Source organism: Vipera berus (genome assembly GCF_964194415.1).
Source record: "Vipera berus genome assembly, chromosome: 2".
Lineage (NCBI taxonomy): Eukaryota > Metazoa > Chordata > Lepidosauria > Squamata > Viperidae > Vipera > Vipera berus.
The window spans coordinates 59,428,058-59,446,239 of NC_138203.1; the positions used below are offsets into that span (position 1 = coordinate 59,428,058).

The 18,182-nt window shown below is 35.2% G+C and overlaps 1 protein-coding gene across 1 annotated transcript; it reads left to right on the plus strand.

The window, feature by feature from the left end:
- Positions 1 to 622: 622 nt before the first annotated feature.
- Positions 623 to 14,476, plus strand: DIRAS2 (DIRAS family GTPase 2). The gene is made up of 2 exons (XM_081321122.1): positions 623 to 715; positions 13,711 to 14,476. The coding sequence occupies exon 2, from the start codon at positions 13,747 to 13,749 to the stop codon at positions 14,344 to 14,346; it is 600 nt and encodes a 199-aa protein (XP_081177248.1). The 5' UTR covers positions 623 to 715; positions 13,711 to 13,746; the 3' UTR covers positions 14,347 to 14,476.
- The last annotated feature ends 3,706 nt before the right edge of the window (positions 14,477 to 18,182 follow it).

Here is an 18,182-nt window from a genome sequence, read left to right on the forward strand (position 1 = left end):
GTCTTCAAGTTGCTATATTGAGAATTGCTTCTCTAGTGACTGCCTCAAATGTCCCACACAATCCATTATAATGAAACAAAGCAGTTTCTCTGCTTGCAAATGGGTAGCTGCTGTTGAACAAACATTTCACAGCTCAACTGGAAGAAATCAGGATTTAGAACAATAGAATTTCCCCACCAAGAGTATCCTAAAATTGCTAGAGGATGAACTTAGTCTGTGACTGGATCTGCACCTCCATCTGGAAATTACCACAAGGGTACACCCTATGGTGAACCTAGCCAACTTTATAGGTTTTGTGATGCTGAAATTCTATTGTGCTAGATCCTGGTTTCTTCTAATTGAGCTTTGAGGCTGGAAGAAGAAAGCTACTTTGCAGGCACAATTGGAGCAGTTCATGGAATAATATTTCTAAGTTCTGGAAGATTCCCTGCATGGCAGAAAGGAGACACCAGAAATCAGCCACTAAATAAATATATAAAGGGAAAATGCAGCTCCTTGCAAAAGATGTGCATCCCCTATTTATTCAGTAGGTGGCAGTTAAAAGCTTAGATGAGATCTGCTGTCGCCATTGAGGTACTAATAGCCGCTGAAGCAGCAGCTAAAGCTACAGCTGGTTCACCACCGAGAGGAAGAAGGAGTGTAACTGGAGGGAGCTTGTTACTCCCTAGCGCTAGCATTAACCACCATCCCCAGCATCCAAATAGGAAGGCAGAAGGTAAGCCCATGAGCCCCATAAGTGATGCAAAAAGCCCCCCAGAACAGTTGCTGATCGGTCATAAAAGAGGGAAAGGGAGCTGGATGGAAGAAAATCAGCCAGCTATCTGACATAGCAAAAGACTCTCTCTCTCTCTCTCTCTCTCTCTCTCTCTCTCTCTCTCTCTCTCTCTCTCTCTCTCTCTCTCTCTCTCCCCCTCTCCCTCTCCCTCTCCCTCTCCCTCTCCCAAATCTCTCTACTACTATGACAGACAAAAACTGAATGGTATAGGTCAGACTTATTTCCCTCAGGTAAGTTTCTATGTTGTTGTTGCTTTAAATTTAACCATTTTGCAAATCTCTGTTCTCTGTGGAACACTAAATGATGCTCACTGAATGTTACCAATATTTATCTAAGGAAATAAATGTGCAATGTATGTTTGGTTGTGTTCAAGCATTAGAAACAGGGTTTGTTTTTTTTTAAAAAAAAGAGATTTTTTTTAAAAGGAAGGGAGGAAGGATGTGGGGAGACATCATTCATATACATAGATTTTGAAAGGCAAAAAGATGCTTTGCAAGAGGGAACTTTATGTAGCTCAGCATCTTTCAAAATGTTCAGAATATTTAGTAGACAGGTTCAGGAATTTTGTCTTACATGCCTTAGCAAATGTGTCTGAATTTATTCAGACTGAAAGAAGGAGATACCAGAATATTATTTTAAACAAACCAAAAAACAAATCTCTAGTATGTTTACAGCAAGTAATCTTTAGAGATGCCTTTTTTATTTATAAGCCAAGCTATGACTTAACCCAGATAATCATTTTCCTTAAGTTATTTTTAATCAAGGAGATATGGAAAATCAGCATTTTATGATTATTTTGTTCCACATTATTTTTGCCCTTTCATAGAAGAATATGTTAAGAATCATAATATCTTTACTTTAGTTTCTAACATTGCATGTTTTTAATACAAGTGCATATCTTTATAGGCATTTATATTTCTGTTCCATATAATCATACTTTTTAAAAGTTTGAGTAATAAACTTTGTTGTTTTGACAAAAAATTGAGTGTTGGCTGATATTGATATGAATTCTGGATATTTTTTTCACTATTTACACAAATCTATAACTCTATATTCAGGAAAAAGCTTCACTGTATTCAATTGTATTTCTATGTCACAGAATAATATTAATTTAGGCATAACCTAAATTAGCTTTCATTTTACTATATACAATCATTTTTAAGCAAGGATTACAGCTCAATAGTGATGCACAAATGTTCAATTTTAATCCTAGCCAACAAATGAAGAAATGCATACACAGAAGCATTTGAATTTACCCATGCTGGCATCTTTTGTCTTAATCTTGTATAAGATTTTTTAACTCTACACTAGGTTATTAAAACAATATGGCCATAGAGTATTGCCTGCAAGAAATACCTAGTATGGATGTGCTACTCTATGACCAAACCTTCTATATTTTTTTCAAGAAACTCTATAGTTATTTAAATAGTTTATTCCTCTTTGAACCTGCTGATTCTGAAGCTCTCTTTTAGTGTTGTGAAATATTACTGTCATCAATATCTCTCATTTTTAAAAATGTGTAATATTAGTCTGGGCAGTATAAAATGAAACATCTTTAAATTGGAAGAATTTCATTAGAGGAGTATTTTGTTAAACAACAACAATAGCCCCAAATTCTTTGTAATAATGAGTAATCTGAAAAAATTGTTTAGGGAGATTACAATATTTGTACCACACACATTGGACTACAAATCCTAATCTAACCTAACCAGCATGGAGGAGAATTGTAGCCCAAAAGCCTCTGAGGGCCCAAAGTATATTGGCTGACTTGTGGGAGCGCCATTGAAAGAAATGAGTGTTGCGTGCTTAATAAACTGTGCCAGATGTTAGCAGAATACCTCCAGTGGGAAAAAGCAACTACAGTTAGTCTTCCTCTTATGACCACAATTTAGCCCAAAATTTCTGTTGCTAAGTGAGACATTTGTTAAGTGGATTTTGCCTCATTTTGTGAAGTTTCTTGCTCTAGTTGTTAAATGAATCACTTCGGTTGTTAAGTTAGTAATGGGGCTGTTGACCGAATGTGGCTTCCCCATTGACTTTGCTTGTCAGAGGGTTACACAAGGTGATCATATGACCCCTGGGGACATTGCAACTGTCATAAATACATGCCAGTTGCCAAGCAGCCAAATATTGATCACATGATCACGGAGCTGCTGCAATGGTCGTAGGTGTGAAAAACGGTCATAAATCACTTTTTTCAGTGCCATTGTAACTTCGAACAGTCACTAAATGAACTGTTGTAAGTCAAGGACTACCTGTATTGGTAAGGCAAGTCTATGTCCTTTATTGATCAAACTTTTAAAACCACAAATTTAGCCACCTCCATAATGCATCTTGCAGTTCTCAGCTCATTTCTCAAGATTCAGGCTACTATTTAGTTTTTTCTTTGCACTATCATATGGTTTCCTATGGAGATAATCAGGCAGCTGTGATGCTTCTGTTCTGATTGTTATAAACAATCCATAAAAACTACTGGATAATTAACCTAAATTTAGTCATTGTTCTCTCTCTTTCTCTACTGTCTGTCTGTCTGTCTAGCTTGTTAAAAGAGACAAATAGTTAAATTTGTAATCATATCTATAGCTATTACAATCTGAATTTAAAAATTGATAGTTCATCTTTTCAATCTATGCTGCACTGAACATCTAGATCAAAGCGAGAAGCTAAGGATTATAAAGCATTTCCAAAATGTGGGGGGAAAAATTCCAGAAACCATTGTCTAAATTTATTTACTCTTTTTTTATTTCTTTACTGTAATAGGCCCGTCAGTGTGTGCTTTACTTGTTTTTTTTATCTAATAGGGTAAAAACTTTGCATTAAGGTTGCAATGAAAAAAAATGCATAAACTTAAAAAATAAGTGGCAAAATAAAATAGAAAAAAACCCCCAAAATATACAGTATAAATAATTTTGTGTTTGGTACCTTTTGTTTTTTCTTTTTCTGTTATTATTTTTAAAAGCAATAAAAATGTATATAAAAAAACTTTGCATTAAGGTTGTGGGAAGAGAGTGGATTAGTTGCTGCTACAATGCTAGCATCCTTTCTTCTTTCTAAAATAAGTGTTTTCTAAAGAAAAGGAACTAAGATAAAAGCTTATCAATTTCCAATTTGCATCAAGTTCCTTCCTCTAACGCTCTGCAGCTCACACTAAATATCAATATTGGATAGTAATGAGAATACATAATTATTTCTTTATTTTTCCTGCTTAATTAGATTTCTAGTGGTCACTGGAAAATTATCCTAATTTCAGTTATTTTTTTAAAAAAACTCATCTGATTTTATTTTAAAAATATACAATCTTTTCCATTGTAGACATTACAGTCAATCCTGTAAGCAAAACTATTATATTTTGATATTTCACTAATATCACCCCATATTCAGACCTTAAATAATTTTAATATTTACGATTTTAAAATGATTTATTTTAATAATCGTTTTCTTTTTTTTCAAAATTCCCAAAGCTCTGCTTTAAAGCATCAGTTTATTTACTATTAAAATATTTATTACATTCAAAGCTCAATACAGAATTTAAAATTTTAAAATTGTTTGATAAACCATTGCGAAATTATTGTCAAGTAAATATATCAATGAATTAAATCCATTTTGAATTTTTCTAAAAATTAACCTTTAGAAATTAGAGATTTTCAGAAAGAGTAAAAGCATTTGCTTATGTGACAGATATAGTACGGGCTTTGGTGCTAGGAAATGTGTTAGCACCCATAAACGTAGCTGGTTCTAAAAGGGGTTTGGAAAATGTTGTAGAGGAATGGACTATCAGTGGTTACTAGTCTTCAGAATCTAAGGTGGTATTCTTTAATTATTAGTGGCTTTGCATTTCCAGCAGTTTTTTTAATGGTTATTTTAGCAATCAAAGCATCTTATTCCAATTTTCTTTCAATCTAAAGTTCAAAGTAATTTGGTGACATTTTATTGAGCAAGTTGGATTACTCATTTTTGGTAGCAATTTTAGAAAACAGTCCTTGTTAAAATAAGATAAATTTTACAAGCTGAATTCCCCCTTCCACCTATAACATTCTTATTGAACCTTACCAAATCTTCATGAGATCCTGAATTAGTCTTAGATGTGATAACTACTGCAAAGGTACCACATACCATGTTGCAAGGGTGCCGTTGTACCCACAGTAAAAAAATGACAATAAAGGTTGTCTATCTATCTATATCTGTCTGTCTGTCTGTCTGTCTGTCTGTCTGTCTGTCTGTCTGTCTGTCTATCTATCTATCTATCTATCTATCTATCTATCTATCTATCTATCTATCTATCTATCTATCTATCTATCTATCTATCTATCTATCTATATCTATCTATTTTTTACTGAAAGGTATCCAGGCCTTCAATGGAAGAATAACTAACAAGTTATGGGGGTATACTTCAATGTTCAGAATACCTTTGTACCTTAAAAGTAAATCTGACACAAATTTCAACTTACTATAAATTGGAAGCCATTTTTAGACTATTAATATAATGCATGAATTGCCACCACACCTCAAATTTGTGTTTATCTATATATTCCAATTTCAGAAGGGACATTTAGACTCTTAGTAATGTAGACTGACTTTATTGTGACCTATGATTTTATTGAAGTTATTCAGTGATCTCTATTATGTTAAACATGATTCTTGATATTCATTTTTAATTTAGTGGTAATTATTAGCATTTTAAATGTTATATAAAATATACCTAACTATTTAGAATTAATTAGTATCCTGTTAGAAGGGTATATTCTCCAGGACATTTTTCATTCCATGATTTATTCACTTATATTATATTGTTTTATTCTATTTTCTTTAAAGTTCAATTAAAAAAAATTCAAGTGACTAGATACTGTAGAGGTATTGCTTTCATGTCTGGCTTGTGAATTTCCCCAGATCTATTTGGTTGATCATGTAAATGACAAAATGCTTGGTTAGATAATGCCACTGGCCTCAGTGGTACTCTTCATATGTTTTTATATTTTTCTCTGGTAGATGCAGTGAAAAGACCATAAGAAGATGGTCCATATTTATATCAATTTATGAGTACCGATGCCACTAGACTAGACTTTAAGTGGCATTGCATGATCAGTACTAGAATAAAAAGTAGAAATTATTATTAGCTAATTATTTTAACTTTATTATTAAATTATTGCAGCCATTTTTATTAAATAGTTAAATTATATCAACTATTATTTAATAAAAATAGAAATTCACCTAGCAAATTTGCATAAGACACTCTAGGGAAAGCCATACTTTTCACCAAACCAGATTAGTCAGGAAGTGGACGCCCAAGAAACATAGGAACTCTGCTTGATTGATATATGCAATAGTAACATAATTTTGAAAGCTAAACAGAATTTTTCTCCCACCACCACCACCCCTTATACAAAAGAGAGTGAAGATGGTTCGGTTTTGAGTTTCTTCCTTGCCTACTTCTATCTTTCCAGACTAAATTGATGTTTTTGGAAAAGCTGCTGTATATTTTCATCAACATCATCTCTGTACTCCTCTACATTACCATGAGGCAAATTGAGGCAATTACTTTTGATAGCAGAGACTGGGTACAGAACAATCGCAGGAAGAAGGCATTCAGCAGGTTTAAAGTTATGAATCAACCATCTTTCTCATTGCCTTTGGGTATTATTTCAGCTTTTATAGTGAGAGAACAGGATATAAACTGAGTAAATATAATAAATGGGTGCAAACTATTGGTTTTAGGAATCATATGAAAGAAATTTTCAAAGTTACAGCTGTCACATTATTACAATAAATTTAGCATTTACTAAAATTCTATTGTTTAATTTTTTTTTATTTTTTTACCTGCGGAACTTGATCACCATCACCCTCAAGGCTTGGGAGAACAATAACATTTTAAAGTTTAACAAAAGTCAACATGATCTACCAAGGTCTTCTTGTTGTTGTTGTTGTTAGCTGCGAAGTCGTGTCCGACCCATCGCGACCCTATGGACAACATTCCTCCAGGCCTTCCTGTCCTCTACCATCTTCTGGAGTCCATTTAAGCTCACGCCTACTGCTTCAGTGACTCCATCCAGCCACCTCATTCTCTGTCGTCCCCTTCTTCTATTGCCCTCGATCTTTCCCAGCATTAGGCTCTTCTCCAGTGAGTCCTTCCTTCTCATTAGGTGGCCAAAGTACTTGAGTTTTAGCTTCAGGATCTGGCCTTCTAAAGAGCAGTCAGGATTGATCTCCTCTAGGACTGACCGGTTTGATCGCCTTGCGGTCCAAGGGACTCGCAGGAGTCTTCTCCAGCACCACAGTTCAAAGGCCTCAATTCTTTGGCGCTCAGCCTTTCTTATGGTCCAACTTTCACTGCCATACGTTGCAACTGGGAAGACCATAGCCTTGACTATACGCACTTTTGTTGACAGGGTGATGTCTCTGCTTTTTAGTGTGCTGTCTAGATTTGCCATGGCTTTCCTCCCCAGGAGCAAGCGTCTTTTAATTTCTTGGCTACAGTCCCCATCTGCAGTGATCTTGGAGCCCAGGAAAATAAAATCTGTCACTACCTCCATTTCTTCCCCATCTATTTGCCAGGAATTGAGAGGGCCAGATGCCATGATCTTGGTTTTCTTAATGTTAAGTTTCAACCCAAGTTTTGCACTCTCCTTCTTCACCTGCAACAAGAGGCTCTTTAGTTCTTCTTCACTTTCTGCCATTAGAGTGGTATCATCTGCGTATCTTAGGTTGTTGATATTTCTTCCGGCAATCTTAATTCCAACTTTTGATTCATCTAGCCCTGCCTTTCTCATGATGTGCTCTGCATATAAGTTAAATAGGCAGGGCGACAGTATACAGCCTTGCCGGACTCCTTTCCCAATTTTGAACCAATCAGTGGTTCCGTGTCCAGTTCTCACTGTTGCTTCTTGACCCGCATATAGGTTTCTCAAGAGACAAATAAGATGGTCTGGTACTCCCATCTCTTTAAGAACTTGCCACAGTTTGTTATGATCCACACAATCAAAGGCTTTAGCATAGTCAATGAAGCAGAAGTAGATGTTTTTCTGGAACTCCCTAGCTTTCTCCATGATCCAGCGTATGTCTACATGAAATTAAATAAATTAAATAAATGAAATGAAAATATTTTCTCCTAAACTCATTACTTAATTTTAACCTCAAATATATATTCAAAAACCAGCATACTGTAGAGGTTAGATATTGCACCTTAAAAGTGAAGCTGATACAGAATTCAACTTAAATTGGAAACCATTCTTAGACCATCATATAATATACGAATACCCCAAATTTGGCGCATGCGATGGTTCAAGATTGGCCCTTTTCTACGCCATTCCCTTGGATATTCAGTAGTCTGAATTAGTCTGGCAGTCAGCAATTATGGCAGGTTTCTGCAAAACAGATGCTGTACAACATTCTTTATGTAATTTGTGTCCTGTCATTTGCAGAGCTCCAGCGCTAAATGACCCTTTTGCAAAGTAGCAAAGTTCCTTGGCATATAACTTTAGGTATTTGGGTACTGAATACAGACCTAGCTTAGACATCAATCTGTCATACCCAGTTTCAGCAATTAGAGAGCAATTGCACACCAGTATCCATTTTATAAGCTATGGAGATTCTGTTTTCATTTTTATATCTTTTTGTGTCTACTTGATTAATCTATGTAGAAATTACCTTCGCAGTTGCATGTTCTTTGACTTATGAATAGAAATTCTTTATAATTGTTTAGCCATGTTATTATATTTTCCATGCTCAGAAATGTTTTCCTGTTTGTTCAACCATAAGATATACTTCTTCATACTGTACTACTGTAGTAGCATTGGCTGCATACAATTTGTCCTGCCTGCTGCAAATTCCTTTGCTAGAGCTAGTAGATCCATGCTTCCGATTAGAGTTTGCTGGTCTTCTTTGTTTCCATTAAGTTTATATAACAGAGGATTGCCAATATTAGTAGTGCTGGATACCATAACTTTCCAACTACGAGCAACTTCTGTGTTTGGCATATTTTGATATTATTTTCTAGAGACAAATTGATCTCTCTATAAAAATATTCTGCCCCCCCCCACCTCACATTTCCTATGCCCCTACTTTAATATTGGATCAAAGATTAAACCAACGTGCCATTTTCTCTAAGCTTACTATTTAGGTAACGTTTTTTAAAATTACAAACATCTCTCCTATACTAGTTTCCTTTTTTTAGGTGTGATCAGAAGATAAATTCTTCATTTGTTACTTTTTTTCACAGCACACATAAGCCTCATACTGCGTTAAGTATTATGTATTTCTGCATTAAAGTCCCTTTTCTTTTCATGCATGAATATACATTTACAGAAAGGTGTTTCTGTTAGTACAATACTATTTCCTGATTTACAAGGAAATTGTGAACTCTATTTTGTAGTTTTATTGTATGATGCCCAGGGTGACTTTTTTTGTGAGATGGGCAGCTATGTAATTTGAAAGAATGAATGAATAAATAAATTGCAGTGATTTCAGTCACTCCCTGAGGGTGTTTTTCATGATGAAGGAAGACATTTGCATGATAATTTGGCATTCTTATACCCAATGCTATTAATATATTTCGAGATTGTCCACACGTCTGGAATGGACTAAAAGCAACACAGAAATGATTTGCTGGCCTCTGCTTCCTTTTTATTCTATTTCAATGCATTTTTAATCCCTCCATTCTAGTATGGTCAACATTGATTGACAATACTGTCCAGGCTTTCTTTGATATTGAATTTTCAAAACTTTGTTTTCTTGTAATTACATATTTACCAACAGCACAATTCTATATTATCCCCTATTGGGGAACGCACCCCAATAAATGTATATCGGATAGCAGCCTAAGGCATCACACATCCTTGAGCAATGTATGTTATTTCAAAATGGCTTTTTAAATAGCTGATGTAAATGTTTTTTTCTTTTATAATTAAACTGAGCTCAGTGAAATCCAAAGATCATTTTAATTATTTTCAAAAGAGCGAAATGAATAACTTAGTATCATTTGGTGAAATTGGAAAAATAGCCTAGTGGCCAATCAGTGATAGACATGTCCACCACATGTTTATTGAGACAAGAGTGACAAAACATTCGCTAGCTTGAAAATAGCAAGTGTGACTAACTGTTTGAAACTGTGCCCCCTTTTCACATATGTACTATGTATGTAATGCATGTTTAAAAAGTTTGGGATTGTTTATTGTTTTGTTGTACTCAGTGTTGGGAAGCCAGAAAAGTCACTATAGATGCTCCTATATAAAAACACGATGAAAACTCATTTTGACTCTAAAGCAACTTTTTTGATTTAGTAGTTTCCCGATTATTGGACTACAATGCTTTGAATTTCACCTGTCAGAATTCTTGGAGTTACAATCTGGAGAACACCAGACTAAGATAATCTGCAAATGGATAGCCAAAGGCATTCAGGATAACCAAAGGCATTCATCTATAAGAGGCTAATATGTCTCTTCAACTGTTATTTCCTAGCAGTTGATATTTAAGATATGTTGACTCAGATTGTAGAGGTAATAACTGCTATCAACATAAAGAACTATTTACATCTCAAGTTTCCTTGACTTTGTCCAACCCCTTTAGCAGTGCTTTTTTTGTAAAAGAAAAAGGTGCCGGGACTCACACATGTCATACAACCTTCCTTGCCTACCCTACAAGGTTCCATCCAAAAAAGGTGCCGGAACTCCGTTCTGAGCGTTCTATGAGAAAAAAGCCCTGCCCTTTAGAAACAATCTAAATTGGTCTGAAGGCATCCTCTACCCTTGAAAATGAACAAGAGTTTGGCTTGCAATTCTAGGGACTGATTCCTTGGCATCGCGTGATCCCGTCTCATGAGGAAACCTGTGCAGTCAGAATTCTCTTCGGTATCAGTTGTTAGCTAATGTAAATAATATTCCTGTATCTAGAATATTGGCTGTTTAATTCAGAGCACATTTAAACAGGTAAGATTAGTTGGAAATGAAGTGATGAATAATCCATTTTTCTCTATTTGGCTGGTAGTGGGGACAAGGTAGAAACAGGGATTTAACCTTCTGATTCTCTTTTCTAACATTTCTCTATTTCTCCAGTCATTTGCTCCACCTGGAATTCAATTTTCCATGCAGGTTTTCAGGTAATAGAATTCTGGAGCTCCAGGAAGAATGGAAGGGCAAATTTATAGCCACCCCATTCTATCTCCATTTCTTTTCCAGGGAATATTGCTGCTAGCTATTGCTGCTAGCATCTAATTTTATCCCCATGGAGTTGAAGGCGTGCTGTGTGCAAACTATCATAACCTTTCTTTGATAATAGAGAGGCAATTCAGTCTGTTCTAATCTTTGTGGGACAGCACTGAAGGACAAAAAGAATTGCACTATGGGGATCTTATTAAAGAACCTGCAGTGTTACAATATTTGTTTGCTCAGGAAAAAAAACTCTGAAGAATTCTAATTATATTTCATTAAATCTGACATTTTTGCTTCTTAGCTAAATTTAGTATGACTTGGCTAGTCTCATAAACTAAATTGATTCAGGAAACCTTTTTTGAAATCATTAATTCTTCTGATTAGTATTCTGCTTAAAAAGCAGTTCTGTAGGATAGTAAAAATGGAACAGATCCACGAGCGAGATTTCGCATATTCTCAGCACAAAAGCTATCCTTTGATTGGTTTCTGATGACACAAACCTATTTTGTCTACTCAAAAATAGACTCCAGTTTGGTGGAGTTTAATCTCAGGTAAGTATGCACTTGCAAGCTAAGCCTCTTAATCTCAAGATGGGTGACTGAGACATGTACAGATGTGCAACGGCTCCCTAGGTTTTGTTATATTTGTAAACAGGGCATTGAAATCTTATTGGCATTTTGTAAAATCTAGAAGCACAACTTAAATTTCCAAGAAGTTCGTTCGTTCATTCATTCATTCCTTCATTCGATCTATATGACTGTCTATCTTATGAAACAAAAACCCAGGTGGCTTTCAACAATAATAAAAAACCCCAAAACAGTAAGAGCACCTCTTCAATATCAGATGTTGAAGACAACGAATTGCAATTTAAGATGCCTACACATTTAGAATGTTGAAATAACATTGTGGGTGCATTCACATAAAGGATACTATAAGATAGCATTGTCTCTTCACTAAATGCATTTCATGGCTGAAACAAATTGATTTCTTGTGGTTGCATGATATGGGAATTTTGTACCCATACATCTCAAAGAAGTATAAAGTGGACATATTTAGGATTTTTTCATCTTAACCATTTTGGCTTAGCATGATAAGCAATTTTGACTATTTTATTTATTAATATGTATAACATATTTATAAAAAATTAATGCATAACCAAAACAGTATATACAAAATTGTCTCCAGATTAAAATAATTAAAAAAATAAAGTTCATTCAGAAGGAAAGCAATTTCTCTGTGGGAAGATTTATTGCACATGGACTGAACTGTGTAGGCTCTCATGTTATCAATACATAGCCAAACTTGACTAATAACTGTTAATATTACTATTGCTAACATAAAGATAGTAGGAAAAACTGCAAATGTGACAAAACTGCTTATAATAAGCAGCAAGAAAAGAATACATTTATTCTGATTTTTAGTCTGCTTAGTAACAGGTTGGGAATTTTTGCAGCATGTGCAGCATTCAATTTCTTCAACTTCCTCTTTCCCTTGATAGACCTCCTTCTTGTATTAGCAATAATGTGACCATGCATGTGTAAACTCTGAAAATTGTATGTATAATTTAGCCATTCATTTTCTTTTAATGTGATATTTTGCTGATAATCACATGTAGCTTTATGGTTAGCAGAGCACCATCTTGTCAAAGTTTCATTAATGCACATGAATCCACATGATTGCAATGGTTTCTCAACATGGAGTTTTATATGGAAACATATGGGGGAAAAGAAACAAAAGGGACTGAACATTTTAAGAACGTCAGAGGGCTGCACATTCTGCGTATCAGAAATGAAACAGATTTATGTAGGATGCCAGAAGCACCAATTTCACTTCAAAAACAAGATCAAGAAATTCACACTTCCCCCAATTTGAGGAGAAATTTTCAAAAAAATCTTAATGGAAAGTTCTTGAAATCTTCTGAAATCTTTAGTTACCCATAAAGAAAATTTCCCTAAAGTAGGCCAGTGAACTTCATAATTCCAAGCCTAATTTTAAACTAAACACGCTTGACTTTCAGCAACTATGTTGAACCATGTTTAATTTACCTGCATTTATTAAAATACATTTGAAATTAAAACAGTAGTAAGAATAATGAATGCTTAGCTGTTCAAGGCAGTGCCATTATTTTCTTTGTCAAGACAAAGAGACAATGTAATTTGTGTCAATGAAGCACTTTGCATCACTTTAATGCATTTGATTTAGGTGCACTTTCAAGCCTCCACAAGCCCCTTATCTCTTCTATCATTTGCAAATTCAGGAGAAGCTTTTGCACTGGTATAACCAAAGTGAAGAAGCCTCTTCTTGCTTTTGGGAGAGAGAAAAAATTCTATGACGGGGCTATTAAGGAAAGTCTTATCTTGCAATCTCCTCTTAGCAAGGCAAAATCCAAAGCATCTTCCAATCTTTGGATCTCCTAATAAAGTTTGTCTAATTCAAAAACCAAGAAAATAAGTAGCCATAGAAATATCACAGCAATGGATCAAGGCTGGCAGATCCATAAACTCTTTCATCATCATAGTTATATAGCTTTTTACGTGACTCTGATAATAAACATTTCTGCTTAGCATCCTGAAATCAAGTACTCAAAATGATTTCAGTGAATCAATCATTACTATTAATTCACTGATCTGATCTGTATTGCAGATTCCAGGTCAGATGAAAGAGACCCTCTGACGATGAAGTTTCATGACTTTGCAAATTGTTCTGATATATTTCATTCTGAGATTTTTGCTGAACTATTTAAAAATAGATTATTAGTAACTTTTTGTATATATGTATTTTTTTTTATCACTGCAGACTTTCTTTCCTCATTGAAAAAGAAAATCAGAAAACATGCCAGAGCAAAGTAATGATTACAGGGTGGTGGTGTTTGGAGCAGGAGGAGTTGGCAAAAGTTCACTGGTCCTGAGATTTGTTAAAGGCACCTTCAGAGATAGTTACATCCCTACAATTGAAGACACTTACCGGCAGGTGATCAGCTGCGATAAGAGCATATGCACTTTGCAGATTACTGACACAACAGGGAGTCATCAATTTCCTGCCATGCAACGCTTGTCTATTTCCAAAGGACACGCATTTATTTTGGTCTATTCAGTCACCAGCCGTCAGTCTTTGGAGGAACTCAAGCCCATTTATGAACAGATATGTCAGATCAAAGGGGATACGGAGAGCTTTCCAATCATGCTGGTGGGAAACAAGAATGATGAGGACCACAACCGAGAGGTACAAACCGCTGATGGAGAAGCCACGGCCAAAAAATGGAAGTGTGCCTTCATGGAGACCTCAGCTAAAATGAACCACAATGTCAAGGAGTTGTTCCAAGAGCTGCTGAATTTGGAGAAACGTCGGACTGTGAGTTTACAAATTGATGGCAAGAAAAGCAAGCAGCAGAAAAGAAGAGAAAAACTGAAAGGCAAGTGTGTGGTCATGTGAAAGGATCCTTATTCTGGAGCAGTCCTGCAGATATCTTCTTCTGACTGTACCAGATTTCATGCCCCCTAAGCCATGGGAAAATTGGTGGAACTGTCTTATTAATAGCAATTTTGAAAGAAATGTACTTGAATCAAGCAGCTGTTTGCAGTAAAAGTACTTTCAAGAAGTTATCTTTTCATAAATTAGCCATTAATGAGAACAAAAAAATGTTCCAAAGGCACAATGGTATCTAACTTGCAGATCAGAAACAATAATATTTCCATTAAAAAAGACTTTTGCTAGCATTGCTATTGCAATGAAAGGATATGGTAATTACTCATTGAAAGATAAACACTAGTGTTATGTGCAGAATTATGAAAGATGCATGTGGGTGTGTACACACATCCATACACACATATTTGGCAGACTTAATTTAATTTTATTTAGGCATTAGAAAAATGACTTTCCTAGATTGTATTTTTCCCCCTTCTGCTATATCTTGTTTTTATTCTCACTGATTCCTTACCCTCCTAAGTAATGTGTAAAAAAGTAATCTTCCCTCTTGTAGCCGGAAGAACTGCTCAATGCATGGGCAAAAGCTCATCACCCTTCAGCTCTACTTGCAAATAGTTCAGTCCAGAGATGGCATGGCATGGAAATTACTAGAAAAAAGGATACCTGGGAGAGGAAACAGTTTTTGACAAAAACACTATTTCTATAGTTCCTAACTTTCTTTATATTTATTTCTACCAAATAGCAAATAATATTAATGATGTTCTATAATCTGAAAAAATTTCTTATTTATAAGGTCCTCAAATGAATTACAGTTATAATCCATAAATTGTGAAAAGTTAAAACAAATACAATTAATTTAGTACAGATTGATTAGGAATATTTGTGTTGGGGAACAATCAAGTGCTACATGGAGGACAACCAAAGAGCATACTTGGCACAGACAGGGAGGTCCATAACTTTATGCCAGAAGTGGACTGATACAAATTCAACTGATGTAAATAGATGTGGATATTTTCTCTGTAATATTCAGCTTCAGGAAGAAAGTAGAATGGTAACATCCACACACTAGTTCCAAAATCTGATTGTTCCCGAGACACATAAATAAAACCACTGAGACTATACAAGTCTGGAGCTAGTGCAAATATTTTTTTTACCAGCAATGGGAAGAAGTAAGAAAAAAATGTTCTTACCTAACTATGCCCCTTAAAACAGATAAACCGTACATCCCGCTCTAGTTGTAGCAAACCACAGAATTTGTGAATATGAGGATGGATCCACCAGGAAATTTTAAGTGAACCTTGGAATTGGGAAAATTTCAAAAACAAAAACACTCTCATTCCTCAATAAATCCTTTTCTGTGCACAGTAGACATCAAGGAGCCTTGGTGGAGCAGTGGGCTAATGCCTCCTTAAGTAACACCAGCTGCCTGCAATTAGTGCAGGTTCACATCCCACCAGGCTCAAGGTTGACTCAGCCTTCCATCCTTCTGAGGTAGGTAAAATGAGGACCCAGATTGTTGGGGACAATTAAGCTGACTTTGTAATAATGCCGCTTGGGGGGGACCAAAAGCCCTAATAAGCAGGCATATACATAGAATGAAGGCTATTGCTAAGCACATTGATTTGCGCTTAGATTGTAAGCCGCCCTGAGTCTTCGGAGAAGGGCAGGATATAAAAGGGATTAAAAAACAAAAAGGAGTGCCTCCTCATCATATTCTCAACAAATCTAAGCTGAAGCTTCTTTTTAAAGATGAATCATTTAGTTATATTTACTACCAAAGAATAATAATCTTAACTATGTTTTATCGTAATCAAATATTAATTTATTTTTTCTTCCTTCCTCATCCATGCTATATCTTAAATTGGTCCCTGGTTTGCCATTCAGGGCAAATATGGTCCTAAATTCAAAGAAAGATGGCCACCTCTTGGAGAATAGTATAAGATTCTTTGAATCTTTTTTGCAAACAGATGTGGATTCAAGTTAGGTTTGATTATCTTAAACAGACAACTGAAACCTCTGCATTTATATTATAGCACTTGAATCAGAACATTTCTCTTTTTAAGGAGAATATAAGGAGAATGGGGTCTTTTGAAACAATATATTGGGTGTTTTAGCAAATGGATATATCAAAAGTGAGGCAATACAGCAAAGTATTCACAAAAATAGGATGTGTTTCACTGTGAAAGTCACTGAAGAGGTGCTTTTAATGCATTGTCTGCTTTTAACTAGGTATTGCTCATGATGATGTTAATGCTGTGAATCCTTCCATCTTAGCAGCTCCAAACAAATTACTGTTTTGCACAAAAACAAGAATCGCAGACAAGCAGGAACCTGCCATAGGAAACCATAGCTCATTTCAAATGGAACCTTTTCTTTTTCATTTTCTGTAGAGGAGAAATAAAAATGGATGAACCTGAGGTGAAGGTAGATGTCCTTTATAAATGTTTGATCTTGATAGAACAGCTGTGTGGGGGGAGTGAAGTGTTACAGCAACAACTTGCACCTTTAAACTGCACACATTCATTTGAACAAGAAAATATTTCTTCTGATGTTCCAGTAAAGGAGGGATGGGGGAGGAATACTACTTTAATAGTGCTCCTCTCATATGGTTATTTGTTCCAGACTGAATGCCGGAGATGATTAATGGTGTACTCAGAAATGTGGTGGAAATTATTTTGACACCCATTCAGTACATTCTGAAGCATTTTCGGGACATCAAAGCCTGTTAAAATTTCTTCCACATTTAGAAACTATAAGATGGATCCAATAGCTTCTTTTTTTGTCTCAGTCAGAATCTCCAGGAGAAGGAAACCAAGAGCTGAGTTCATCTAACATCCTTAGTCTAGTTGGTGAAATCGAGCTCTAAATTAGGATTTTGTTGTAGCTTACCCATAACCCATTGCTTTCACTCAACAAATGCTTCCAATTCAGACTTTTCCAAAGGAACAGTACCTAGGTATTTTCAAATTTTCTTTTAATTTTTTTTTTTGCATCACGTTTGTCGTTATAATCTTTTTAAAACCACATGTAAGCATATGGGCATTTTTTTCCATTTTCTGTTAAACAAGTTGGTTTTCAAACTATCACAAAATCCAACAGCATTTAGTACGGCAATAATTTCATATAGAGCCATATGATTGTCTTCTTTTGTTTTTAAGCATGGCTTCACTAAAAAAAGGTTTTCGTCCTTTCCATTTGGGATTCCATTAAGGAAAATAAAAACTCAAGACTGAAACACATTTTGAAATATAATCTGGTAGCTTCTTGCTACAATCACATATTACATTTAGAAACTACTTATAAGCAATGAATATTTTGAATTAGAATTTCAGGACCAACCTAAACATGATTTAAGAAAAGACAGCTCTTGGTTCCTCTTTCCTTCATAAATTTTGCCAACTTCATTTCTAGCCCTATTTTTCTTAACCTGCAGAAAATGAATAGAGCAACTCCTACATATTTTTCTGGAATCATTCAGTACTTTAAGGCATCCTTGTACACTGAAGCCACCTTGAACACTGAAGCATTTCTCTGACTTCCTGTAGCAATATTTGCTCCAGCTACAACCTACGTATTTATCAGGGACATTTCCTATTTTACAGTAATAACGGCTGGCTAATTAGTGTTCTTCTTTGTAATTTGGAGAGTAGTTTTCTAGCCACCTGCTGTCCTTACTATTCTTCAGGATTTATCTTCTTTCTGAATTAACTCTGGGGATGTGGAAAAGATGGATGAGTCATTTTTGCAGTTGTGGCACTGAAAAAGAGAAGCTTTATTGATGATTAAATTAAGTCCCATGGTTTCACGTATTGGTTCTGTAAAACTACATATAGATACAAGCC